The 13,574-nt window shown below is 45.4% G+C and overlaps 1 protein-coding gene across 1 annotated transcript in view; it reads right to left on the bottom strand.

Annotated features, from left to right (window-relative positions):
* Positions 1–6,100, bottom strand: part of ALPK1 (alpha-kinase 1) — a 27,426-nt gene extending 21,326 nt beyond the window's left edge. Inside the window, exons 1-2 of the mRNA XM_010001867.1 lie at positions 5,980–6,100; positions 1,408–1,562 (exon numbers count right to left, since the gene is read on the bottom strand). Of these exons, the coding sequence (XP_010000169.1) occupies positions 1,408–1,562; positions 5,980–6,100 (276 nt within the window). The remainder of the gene's footprint in view (positions 1–1,407; positions 1,563–5,979) is intronic.
* Between the last annotated feature and the right edge of the window lie 7,474 nt (positions 6,101–13,574).

Raw genomic sequence — 13,574 nt, 5'->3', positions numbered from 1 at the left:
CAGCAGGAACAAACCTCTCTCTCCTGGATTTTCAGGCCAGACTGCCTGTTCTCATGAGGAATGGGACTGTTTGCTTCAGACAGGCACCACAGTAAGCAAAAAAAAGCAACAACCTGAGAACTTCACAAACCTCATCTTTACTTTCTATCTGTCCTGCCAAAGGGATATTTGTTAGCCTAGGTATTATGTTTACCTTTGAAAAGGGAGTACTCTGTTTGCTACAAGCCATGTCTGACACACCTCCAAGAAAATCAGAAAATCAGAAAAGAACCCACATTTCTTGCTGCTTTCGAGTCTTTAAGCTCAAACTCATCACCTTGCAGGATGGGATCTGCAAGCACCATTTAGATCCTTCAAGCCCTCACACAGCCAAGTATCCTTTATTCACAGGAGAAGTCACATTAAATTCTTTCCCCTCCTGCCTAAGTTTTGGCCAGCCTTGGTCCTGAAAGGGATCCTGCCAACTAATTTTCTTGAAAAAAAAGAAAAGCAGGTGATGAATTTTGCCAGCCCTAATAAAGCGAGTAATCCTCATTGCCTCCTAGCAGTGTAGAATTAAACAAGGCACAGCATTCTTGTCAAATTTTATGTAAACACTCAGCATTTTAGTTTTACTATGATGCCAGCTCTTCAGTGAAGAGGTAAAGTGGAAGCTGAAACAGAACTGCCCTGCAAAACCAGAGGTATGGAGAAAGCAAGTGCCCAAACTACTGTGGGCTGAGCAGAGAGATTGGTAGAAACAGCATAAATGCCAAGTCATCACTGCATATTTCAGTGAACAAGGTTGTTCTTTTGCAAGGTGCTTAATGCATGGACAGTCCCTACATAGCTCTGGGATCACTTCTAGACAAGGGAAAGCCAGTGCCCTCTGCTCTGCAATGTCTTTGTCACAGGTACCTACTTTTTTCCTTGCATAGCAGGAGCCAAGGCCCTGGATACACTCAGAACTTCATCACTTGAATTCATTTTTTATTTTCCCTGCACAGGGAGAACACATAGAACTTCAGGTATGAGCAAGACCTGATCTCACAATCTTGGCTTGGTTGCAGTGGCAGCAGAGGGCAGGACTTTCCTTCCCTTGGAAGAAGATGTGGTGACATGAGCTGTCTCATATGGAGGAGGAAACCACCATTCACACATGTTGTTCAGAGCAATTTGAACAAAAAAAAATAATCAGAAACTATATGTAGGTTCTGGGTCCCTCTCCTCTCGTGAGGACTGAAACAAATACAAGTCACTTCTCTACTTTGGCCTTTGTAAGCAGTCCCATTCCCAACACAGACTTGCTTACCTCTGCTTGCCAAGCAGAGCCCCCAAACCCAGAGGTGATGCTACCTGCCAGGGCTCTGCATCTCCCCAAGCACCTACGTGGGACGTTTCACACAACAGGTGTGTTGAGCTTCATACCAGCAAATCAGGGAGCCTCAGGCTGATCATATCTTGCAGATTTGTTTTGTCTTCTGGGCCGAGGTCTTGTTTGTACTGCCACTTCTCTGGCACAAAGGGCCACTTCATTTCCTTTGCTTCCTCCAGAAGGGTCCTCAAGTCTGCGGGAAGCAAAGCTGAAAAGGTCAAAGAGCAGGTAAAGATACTGCAGTGGGTTCAGCTGTAACACTTAGGACAGAGAACCTAGTCTGCAAAAAGCATGCCCCCCCCTCCCTCTCGGACCTTCTCCCAGTTGCTACCAGTTTTCAGCTCTTGCTACCAGCCTCATCAGGGAGGAAGGTGAGCTCGCTGTCATCTGTCTCCCTTGGCTGCTCTGCCCTCCGGGGAAACAGGAGCCATCAGCCATTAAAAAGGCTTTTAGCAGGAAGTCACTCCAAGAGAGATGGGAGAAAAGCTTTTCCCCCATGTGAGGAGAGGACCCCTGGCAGAGCAAACAGGGCCAACAGCACAGATCTGTCCCCCTTGCTGGTGACAGTGGCAGAGCCAGCTTGAGAAGCTACATCCAGGCTGGGGGATAAACCTGGACCAGGTAAAACAATTCGATTAAGATCTAAAGGGATATAGTGAATAATAAGTATATGCTCTTGGGAATCATTATTTTACTGATGATTCCATAGAAAAAAAAGTTGTTGGCCTGAATTACTGAACATACTCTCAAAGCAGTAGCCATAGACTGCAGGACACACTTTCTGAGAGCTCACTGCTCTAGCAGACAAAATGGTTTAAGCCATTTCAAAGCCAGCTTAGCCCACTAATTCACACTAGCTGAGGAGCTTCAGCACTTCTCTTGCAGTTTGCAACAGAAGCAAAAAATAAGTTAAAAGGAGAAGGTGCCCTTGGTCCAAGCATTCTTCTTGCCAGGTATGGCCACCACAGAGCTGCACACATGAGGTGCAAAGTACTCCTAGCTCCCATGCCTGGCCCCTGATCCTCCAGCAACGTGCCAAGAGCCTGCAAGGCAGGAGCACAGCATGGCCCATGCCCTGCTGCCCCCTGAGGCTGGCCCTTTGCATCCCATATAACATTGGCTCCAGTTGGATCTCCAACCTGACCATTCTAAGGATACAACTGCTAGTAGGAGACCACAGCTAGAGATTTGGGCTGGAGTTTGTCCCTTTTCTTCAGCTGCAGGCCACATTTAAATTATTATTGAAAGAGAGGTGAAGCTGCAGCCTGAGTATGCTGTGCTGTGCTAACCACTCGTCCATGCAGACTCTCTGGCCAATAAAAGTGGATTAACAAGGATTATTGACCAGATGGGGTTAATGGTGATCATCAGCTGCAGATCTTGCCCCTTCTGGCCATTAATCCTCAGAAAAAACCCTGCTTAGAGACCATCACTGCTTCAACGAGGGAGTGCAATAAATGTATTACTATATAGTTTTTAATCAATCCTTTAGGGATGACTGTAGAAAATGCACTACACAAAAAGTCTATTTCATGCTCATATTACAATGCATTCACAAGTCTGTTTTTCCTAGGAAAAAAAGGGGGAAGGTTTAGGGCCCTTTTATCCAAAAAGTCACCTTTACAAATGTAATTTGTTTTCCAACCCAAGTTGGAAACTTGGTTCCAAACAAGTTTTCTCACTTGTTGCTGCAGCTCTGGACACACTTCCTGTTACACATCCTGGCTTTACAGGCAGCCACGTTTCCCTGCCCTTCCCAAGCAGTGCCTGGAAGGGCTCAGCCCTCCATGGCAAGGCTGCCAAGCAGTAGAGCTGGTGAGGAGGTTGTGCTCCCACCCTCACACCTCCAAGAGCAGGGACACCCATCTCACCGCACAGAATGCAAAATGAATGGCAGAGGGTTTTATCTCCCTGTGTAGACTGGGGAAGAACAAGCTTCCCAAAACCTTTTCCAAAGGAAGAGGGGGGAGCCTGAAGGCATGTTTCCCTATATAATTCCATAGGACTGATGTTTTGGAGGAGCATCTAGAGAAGCAGAAGCAGGATGCATACACAGACAGCCCTTCTGACTCCTTCTCCACCTTTTTCTGTCTTTCCCACACAAACTTAAATAACACTAAAACAGGAAACAATAGTAGTGTCAACAACTATGAAAACAATCAGTGGGATTAATGTGGACATTGGCATTCTCTCTAGAGCATAAAGGTATTATTTCTGTCCTCTTGTTCCTGTTTTCCATGTTACCCTTGATCAAACCCTCTTACTCTGATGCACTGAAAACCCAAGAATATGGCCAAATTTTTTACCATTGAACTTTGACTTTTAAAGAGGCATCCTCAGCAGTCACTATTGCCAGGCTGGGGGGCAACATTTTCAAAAGAACTTGGCAATCTGGGAGCCTGCAATCATCTTTGGGGTTGGACATTGGTGTGAGCCCAGCAGGACACCACTTGCTGTGCCGTCCAGTTGTCACCGCACGGCAACGATGAGTGTGTTAATGACAACAAAGGGATGTTGTAGGAGCATCTACCAGGACCTCACCAACCAACTGGGGACCCCACGTGAATGGGCCAGCAGCTTTCAGCTAAAACCCAGCTCCAAGGACAAGAGTTCACTTCTGTTACAGAGAGCTGTTCTCACTGCAGGCAACAGAGATTCTGTTCATTAACGGAGGCTGAACTGGCACAGATGTTGATTAGAAGGATTTCTACTCTAAAAGGAAATCTAAAAAGCAATCCAGACCCATCCAACACCCACTCTTCCCCCTCAGCTACAGCAAGATAAAGATGCCCTCCTCCTCTCCCCTACACTTATATTAATTTGGCTTTCGATTCATCCTGTGCCTGGTCTGAGAGAGTTGGAGCAAACAAAGGCAGCCCTGGGAGGAGAGGGGGGTGAAGAAACCCCCTCTGCCTCGGTGCTGGGAGGGTCCCCCCGAAGCTGAGAGCTGCTGACCTGCGAGGCCCTGCCTTCCCCGGGCAGAGAGCCCCAGCAGTTATTGATGTCGCTGTCACCGCCTCGCTGCTGGGGCTTTTTCTTTCAGCTGATGGGAACACGGTCCTCGGGAAAGCCCGGGCACCACTTCAAGCTCTGATCGCGTATTTCCTGAAGCAGTTTACCTGAAGGACCGTGTCTAATCGAGTGATTATAAGGGCACTGATTTACCTTATCTGGAACTAAACTGATTATTTCTCATACTCTGTGGTATTTAATAGGAGAAAAGGAGGGAGGAGGATGAGGGTAAAAAAAAAAAAGCTACCTGATTAGGAGTTCAAGAGCCTATTCTAGGGAACCATAATAAACTTAAAAGAATTTGTGATGAGGAAACAAAGTGTCCTTTGTTGAAAACACAAAAAGAAGGGGAAAAAAAATCTTCCAGGATCCATAACAGAAACCTACACACCACCCTCCACAGCAAACAGACTTAGGTGCTTCAGAAAAAGGCAGCTGACCTCCCAGCGAGAACAAGTGTGCTTGGAAAAACATATTCTCAACGGCTCCGGGCTCTGAGACAAACAAAGGATTTTCCAGATGAAATGAACATTATGGCCGAGTCATCCAGGCAAGGCAAAACTAAACATTATTAACACTAAACTGGAAACCGGACAGTACTGCAGATGGGACACGCAAAGGGAAACCTGCACATAAATAGATTTGTTTGGTGGGTTTTTTTTTTCCTAATGCCTTTGTGTTTTTTTTCCCCAGGAAATTTCACTTTTACCCATTCCTATATTGGTCTGTACTTGGCTGAAGTTGTTTTCCTGTGTGGCAGAAAGGAGCACATGGCCTTGCTGCTCTGTACTGCGAGGGTGTAATTCTAAGAAGTACAGCAACTAAACCGTGGCTTGTATTTCATGAACCAAAAAGCTGTGGCAATGAAGTTCAGGAGCCCTCTGAAAGTCTGAACCTCGAGAAAAACTGAACTGAGAGTATGATGGCCCTTCATGATGGACACAAACTGGATTTCCACTGGAACCACTCTCAAAGCAACATGGCCATGCCAAAATAAATGCTGGTTTCCAGCAGGTAATGCCAGCATGAAAACAAAAGAAGAACCCCTCTATTTCAGGTTTTGCTGAATGCTGCTTCCTTTCCTGGTTATTTATTCCAGCCATTAGCCACCATGGATTTTCCTTTCAAGGAGATAGGTTGTTTTTGTTTTTTTCCTTTGGCCACCACTTATAGAGGTCACACACATTTTACAAGATAAAGATTCAGGCAATGAGCTCTTTAATACATTAGGAGAAACTGACAAACAGAAAAGGCCCTCCCCCAACTCCTATGAAAGGAGAGGAAATTTGTGCCCTTATTCAGAAGTTGCATCTTTTTTTTTTTTTTTTAATAACTGAAATTTATGTGCATCAGCAAACTTTTGGGGCATTGTTCTCTCCAAACTAAACTGTTCCTTACAGCCTCATGTTTACTGAAGCCTAAAATTAGAACTGACAGCAATTCACTGCAACAAAGTGGACTGCTTTCCCTGCCTGCCTGTAGCCTGCAACCCATTCACAGCCTCGAAATCCAGCCATCTCTTGACACTCATCTGCCAGGAGAAGAAAAAATAGGGCAGGGCTGAGGCCAGGTGGCTGTTGCTGTGCTCCTGCCACCTCTCCTAGGGACCTCACCTTGGCACCGCTGGTACTCCTGCTCATCTTCCTGGCCTGTGTCAGCCCTGGCTGACAGGAGTGTGTCCAGAGCTTCCTTGCACTCCTGCAGCAGCGTGGCCGCAGCATTTTGATTATTCATGAAGGCTGATCCCACTCGGCTGTGAACTGGGTGTCCCCTGGTGCACGGTGATCAATTACTTAAGGGAAGACACGGGTTCTAAATGAAAAGGATCCCTTCCAGGCTGAGGTACCTGGCGAACAAAGGAGGGGGAAAATGATTAACTAAAGTATCATCAATTATCTGAAAGGCTCAAGCAGGGAGAAATAATAGGGGAAATACATGAAAATACATGACAGCCTCGGAGGACTTTATTAGAGGAGTGTGTGAAATTACTGCAGGGTCTTGGTGACAAACTGCGTGAGGGGAGCACATCTCCCAGGTGCCAGGGAGAAAGGCTGAGCTCTTCAATGGAGCTGTGACACCCCAAGCAGGGAAGTGACTAGCCAGGCTGTGCTGAAGCCCTTTGCACCTGAGGGGCTCAGGCTGTTAGCCAGGATTGACTGGCAGAGGATGCTGCCTGCGTTTACTGGAACGGGAGGACATGGCTCTGTCACCTCCTCTCATGCTAGCTCAGCTCCTGCCACAAAAAACCCCATGTCCTACCATGGTTTGCTTGAGGTAGTGGAGTAAAAACAGTGTTTGAAGCCAGGAGCAAGCTCTGTGTACACTGTAGAGGAAAACACAGGATGTGCAGGGTGCACCATTGCCAAATCCTTTCCAGTTACTACAGTAATTTTAGGGGAAGTCCCTAGTAGCAGAGGTCTGCCAGCCTGTGCCTGGACTGCTTCTAGCCAAGGCTGGCTCTCTGGACATTTGCCTGGCTGCCATAACATTTCCACTGCAAGTCCTTCAGGTGCTCAGGACATCACCAACAGTAAGGCAGAAACCCTCCCCCCCCCTCCCCATTCCATCCCAGGCATTGGGCTCAGCACCTGCCAAAACAGTCAAGCAGCTTTCTAAAATGAAGCACGAAAGAAGTATTTCAGGGATTTTACCCCACTGGTTTGCTGATGGTGTCACTTAGAAAACCACTCCCACAGGTTGAAGCATCATAGTCAGAAACAGCTTCTGTGAAAACATTTCTAAAATTGGGGAATCACTAAGGTTAGGTAGGATGAAGGGGAGTGCAGAGGAACACACAGTCACAGTTTGCTCTGCTGACTAGAGACCGTTTGCAGTTTAGCAGCTAAATTTCCAGACAGTTTTTTTCCCCTTTCTGTTGTAGCTCTGGGCTCGCTGGATCCTGGAGCTGGTGGCAGACAGTCTGTGCTCTCAACGGCACCAAGAGCAAGCTGCCAGACTGAAAAGCAGAGGGCAAAAGAGATGCACTCATGCGAAAGCAGAGAGGATCAGAGACCCTGCCGTGGAAAGGCAGGTGGAGCAAGGCAAAAGATGGGATTCATCAGTAAAGAGCCTGGAGGCAGGAGCTGGTCAGTGGGGCTGTGGCTGACTCTGCAGACAAATGTCAAGAGAAAGAAGAAATTTAAAAAGTAGCTGTAAAAAGGAACCTGAGGGGCAGGAGCACAGGCATGTAAAAGAAACTGGAGAGCAGGGTGGATAAGCAAAAGATCATCTAGAGGCAGAGCCATAGATTAAAAACTCAAGGCAAGGCTAATACTGTTAAATGCTCAGCATTTCCTAGCATCTGAGGCTTGGCTTTGTGATGGCAGTGGTGTTTTGCTGGTGTCAGTTCTTCCTTTCCGTGGAACCCACACTGTGCAGCACCTTGGCAGGGCTTCCTTCTGCTCCAGCCACACCCCAGAGAACAGCAGGAAAAGGACCTGGCACAACAAAGGCAAAAGCAGACTGCAGTCTTCAGGTTCTGGAGGGTACAAAACATCCTCTAGTAAGAATTAGAATCATAGAATAGAATCATGGAATATCTCCAGCTGGACAAGACCCCTAAAGACCATCCAGTCCAGCTCCCTATGTAGGGAGTCTTAGGAGTACAGCATCAGGCTGAGATACAGTGAAGCCAGCTTCAGTTCCTAGGTCTGCTGGTGATGTCCTGCTGATGTCAAGTCACATAAGCTGTGCCTCATTTTCTTGTCCCACTGTCACACACATGAGAGAGGAACAGAGATGTCAGCTGAGATGGGCCTCTTTGCTGGGCCACTCAATGGACAGCTGGAAAACGTGGGTGCTGTGAGGTCAAGTTTTTCAGGGTCTGCAAGATGTATGAAAGAATAAAAAGCCCATATAGTGAAAAAGTGCTCTGAGGAACAGCACAGGAACAATCAACCAGCTCTGTGTTCAGAAAGCTGTTAAAAAATTAACATGCCAGAAAAAACCTATCAGGTCAGAGTTCTTATAACAAGAGCAGGTTCCAGCCTGAACTCAGGTTTAGTTCCCAACCTTCTGACAAAACCCTGAGGTTGGATTTCTGCTGTTTTCCTTCCCTTCCATAGCTCTGCTCCAGTTGATATTACTACCTTCCTTCTCTCCAATTGCTTTTGTATTATAAATGCCTTCCTAGGAAAAGATTTTAGAGGTGTTTTCAGAAAACAGGTGCACATGCAGGTATCCACACAATTCAAGAATACAACTCCCAAATATGGCAAAGTCAAAAGAAAGCTACAAATTGAGAATTTATAGCCTAAGGCCTCTCCTCGTGTTTCTCCCCCCATCCTCGTACAGAACATTAAGAAACAAAGCAGAAAGCAAAGCCAGAAAGGGTTCTCCATCTTTCTAAGCTTCAAGTAAGAGCAAGCAGTGCCACCCCACACAGGGCACTGTCCCGCAGGGGCAGGGCTGAACTATCTGTCATTGACAAAGATAATTCCAAAAAAAAAGGCCAGCACACTGATGGGATTTGCTCACAGCACAATGTCCTAGTGCACATCCTAGTTCACAAAGGTCCCCTCTCCCTAAGCACCTCCAGGTCAGTAAGGTCAGACATCTGAGCCTGGTGACAACACCCAGAAAGCAAACTCTGGGGAAAAGCAAGAGTCCTCTCCTCCAACTCTGTCAGGGCTAGAAAAGCTGATCCAGTTGCTGGGTATCCATCAGGGAAAAGCAAAGCAGACCCCTCTGCTATAATCACAGTAACACACCTATGCTAGCGTTGCTTGCTCAGTTAACTGCACCGACATCTGCTAATTGATTTATCTGATTACCCTGCCCTGTGGGAAGGAGTGTGCAGCGGTCCCATGAGCACCTCCCAGGTTGGGATGAAGCATCCCTGCCATCTGGCCCTGACTCCATTCCTTTCTGTAATTGATTTCTCAAAAAAACTCTCGTTTCCTAGGGAGGAGTAACTAGTTTTTTAGTAACCACTGAGCACACATACACGTAACTCAGATCCACTGCAGCCATCAGTGGGAGTGAGTGGAGGAGGCTGCTCCAAGAGGATGCAGAAGCTTGTTGGAGAAAGCCTGCGTTCAACTGCCACCTTGCAGCCCTGGCAAAGACATGTTCATAAACACAATTTGCTATGGAGATGCACTAAACCAAACAGGGGCTGGGATACTAGCCTGTATGAAAAAATAACGTGGCATTAAGAGCATCCAAAGGAGCTTACAGACAGGCTCAAATTTATCTGTGTTGCAATCCAGAGCCCAGCATTAGCCTTTTGAACTGGACAGGCTGGAGTGCTGCAGCATGGAAGATCACACTGGGTCTCTGCTGTAAGCAGGAGGGCCCCGTGGCTTTGTGAGCCACACAGACTGCCAGGCTCACAAAGAACTACTGGGGCTTAGCAGGGAAGCTTAAATGAGTGTAGAAGTACAGCACTTGGCTTCTGAGGATTGTAAAGATTTAACTCACTGGGAACCTGCCAGGCCTGTAACAGTGATATATGAATGTCAGCAAGCCAGACATTTTTCTTCAAGTACATTTTTCCAAAGAACTGAATAAACAGCAAGGACTCTCTGACTAATAAATAATGAATTACAACAGCAGTGACAACAAAGTGCTGGAACCATATAGAAACGTGCAATAAACTGTACATTAGAACTCAGAAGGAAGGGAGCCTTCTGAGACCCATCACTAGAGGCAATGACTCGCATCATAAAATCAGCTTAAAATGCACCAAAGAGCTTTAAACTATAGCAGAATCCTTTACACAGATGCCACTTTGTAAGTTGTGTTTTGTGACAGCTGTAGCATTGAGTGACAGCTGGGACATGAAAATAACCAAGCCCATAGTTTACAGACCAGGGGCAAACACAGGATCTGAAACCAACACCAAACAGCAGAACCAGCACAAACTCCTGGAGGTTTTTAGAACCCTCTCTGTGTTTACTAATCAGCTTTCTTAAAGTACTGCTAAATCCTAACTAACAGTACTTGAAGTTATAACAAAGAAAGAATTTTTAAGTGATAAAAATTGCAGCTTGATATGCTGCAGAGCTGTCTTGACACACATGCTTTCTAAGGATGCCCTAACAAATGCTGTAGCTACTACCACCATTTTTTGGTGGCAGAAAAACTCCTTTACTCCAGGTTTGGGCACAGAGCATTTTTAAATGGTTGATGCAACTGTTAGCCACGTCAAAGCAGAAATTATGGAAGAAATCTGTGCCATTTCTGGTTGGAGCCTGGGTTAAATAATTTCTTGCCACAAATATGATTTAAAAAATACCAAGTCTCAGAGGATGAGAAAGTATGTTTCTGTGGTTGCCCTCTAAGATCAGAGCTGGGGTTCAGAACAAGAGGGAGGCAGGGGAGAAGGCACTTGGTGGGCTACAGTGAAATGATCTCTTTAATAAGAAATGGGCCATACTGTGACATTTCAGAGCCCTTGGGCTAGAAGACCAAAAGATCCATCAAGAGAAAGGAATTTTAACTTTTACTGTGGATAGAAGGAAGCCTGGAACTCAGTGTAGCTAGTTTAAGACTGCAATTAGCTTTGGTGGCTTTAAGAAAGAGAAGATGTAATTGCTGCATTCAAACTTCAAATAAGGCAAGCATAACAAGCATCAGTTTCTCAGACAACATCATTTGGGAAATTTTCCACAGCATTATGGTCCTGAAACACAAATTAGAGACCGCCAGACCTTTTCTCTCTGAAAATATATTATCCTAATTTTCATCTTATTCAGCCTACCCTCCAGTTCCAGGGAGACTAATGAAGAGGAAGCAAAGACCTGATGAGTTCCATGTGGAGACTACATTTATGGATTAATCCCAACAGGGAGCAAATAAACCTTATTCCCAGAGCTCTTGGTTGGGACTCAATACAATCAATTGAGGAATGGATAGTTATTTATGACTGAGGCTGTTTTGACTTTCAAATAAACATTTTAATTATTTTAAGTGCTACACTGGAACTTAGAATTTGAGCCCTGTTTTTATTTTGATGCCTTGCTCTCCTCCCTCCTAATCCCAAACCACTCCACTCATTATGATACTGTGCAAATGATACTGATTTTCCTGTCTATAACATTTGAAAGCATTTGCTATCCATTGGCTGAACAAAGTAGGGAAAAGGCAGGAAGAAAAGGGGGGACAATGCCTCTGAGCAGAACTGGTATAAATGAAAGGTGCACCCTCAAATTACACTGGGTCTGAAGGAGCAGTTGCTTGCTTTAACTCTGAAATCCCTTCATAATCTTGTTGGCACATCCCAATCCATCTTTGTGTGCTACTTTGCCTGCTCATACAAGCAATTTTAATAACCAAAGTACTTAAGAATGTTTCTTTTTTAACACCTATTTTTCAATTAAAGTATCTGCACAACTTGCACCTCTAGTTTTTACCTCTGGTCTAATTCAAGAGGCTTTTCTGTAGGTTTTAGTACAATACCATGTGGCAGGACAGCATTTTTCATGTGTGCTGGGGTAGGAATCCTTGCCTCTGACTCTATGAAATCCAGTTTCCTTGTTCTAATCAAGCAATGCATTGCCCAACAGGAAGACTGCACACAGTAGCTCATGGTGTACCATGACTTACCTATACATAGCTTCATTAAGGCCTGTGAAGCTCCACTAATTTTTGAGGGGCTTTTTTAGGCTGGTATAGTCTCTTGCTAAATAATCATGACATGGATCTATGCTAGCTGCATCCCCTCCTGCAGCTGATGGAGTTATGCTCTCATCTTCACTCCATATTGTGATATTTTGCCTTCCCTTACTTTCTGTAAGGAGGCTGAGAAAATTGCCAAAGATTGTCCCTAGAAGAGCACTCAGACATTGAGGCTGGTATTTTTTCCTTCAGCAGGTAACAGGGAGCATGCACATCATACAGAACCCTCAGCTTCTCTCCCTTCTGTAGATTTGCACACAGGCCTTCTGCAGTCCTCATTACACGTGTCAAAAATAACTGGATCATCTCAATCTTCAGATTTGGCAGCTTGGGGGGGAAGGGGGCAGGGGGCTGAGAAAAAAAAAAGCCAACATGCTTAAGATAATTTAGCAAAAGTTTCAGTGACTAGAGTTAACATCACCTTCCAGAGAAAGCAAATTCAGTTTCCTGACTATTTCAATGCACATATGCTTGTGTTTTCCTAGAGCATTTACCTTTCTTTTCAGTAAGTGGAGGCTTTGCCACATGAAAGAGAAAAGATGGTTTAAAAACCCAAAAAACCCACCACCACCAAACTATTTCCTAGGGGGGTTTATTTATTTAGTTAGTTTGCTTCTCTGGCTTAAAGATTAGATGTTTTCTTTTGGTAAAGCTGGATATACCAACTGGCATTGGCTGTATTAAAATAAGGGAAAACCTCAATCGAAAAGCCTCTCCTAAGGCAAGCTTTCTTGTTAATATGCACCAACATGAAAGGCTTTCTTTTCATCCTATACAACTACAGTGTGTGTAAATTGCAGGGGGCTCATTGGCATAAATCTTGGCTGTGACCTCTGAGGTAAACTGGATTTACATTACTTTCTGACAAGAATTAAATGAAGGCCTTGTGGATATACGAACAGCCTTCTAGACTGCAACAGATGGGCATGAATGTGCTCCCTAGGCAAACTATCAGTGACATCTGTGTCCTCCAAATTCTGGTGGTCTCAGCCAATTAGCAGGCAAAAGGGGGGAAAAAAAAAAAGGGGAAGAAAAAAAAAAGGCAGCCTCTGCACAGCTACCCCAGCCAGAGCTGAAGCAGAAGTGCTTCTGTTTAGAAATGGGATCAAGAGCAGCCTCCAGCAGCAAGGAGGTGGTTAGCTGGCTGGGTCTAAGGCAGGGGGAACATTACAGAAAAAGCTGAAGTAATTAGGTAGAACAGATATTCATATTAATACAGAACAAATCCCAGCCTCAGCTAAGCCTGCATAAGGATAGTGTAAGGGGCTGCCACCATGGAACTACACTGCTATAGCAAAGAACAGTTTTGTCAGTCCTAAAAAGTAGAGGAGGGGTCACAGTGAACCCCAGTGCCTGACACAGGCAGGCATTGCAAATCCCAGTTCTTGATCCGTGTTCAAACCTCCACTGCATCCCTGCAGCAGTGCAAAGCAAGTACCCCAAAAGAAACCCTGCCCATGCAGACCTGCACTAAGGAAACATATCTCAAGTGAGAAAGGACCTGTAAGGATCATCAGGTCCAACTCTGAGAGTGCCTCCTTGGGTGGATGGGGTTGGGTGGGCAACGTACTCAACTGCTTAGCATCTG

The sequence above is a fragment of the Chaetura pelagica genome, unplaced genomic scaffold (assembly GCF_000747805.2).
Source record: "Chaetura pelagica isolate M959 unplaced genomic scaffold, ChaPel_1.0 scaffold367, whole genome shotgun sequence".
NCBI classification, from domain to species: domain Eukaryota; kingdom Metazoa; phylum Chordata; class Aves; order Apodiformes; family Apodidae; genus Chaetura; species Chaetura pelagica.
Note: the sequence above shows the minus strand (reverse complement) of the source record. Positions and strands in the feature narration are given on the sequence as shown.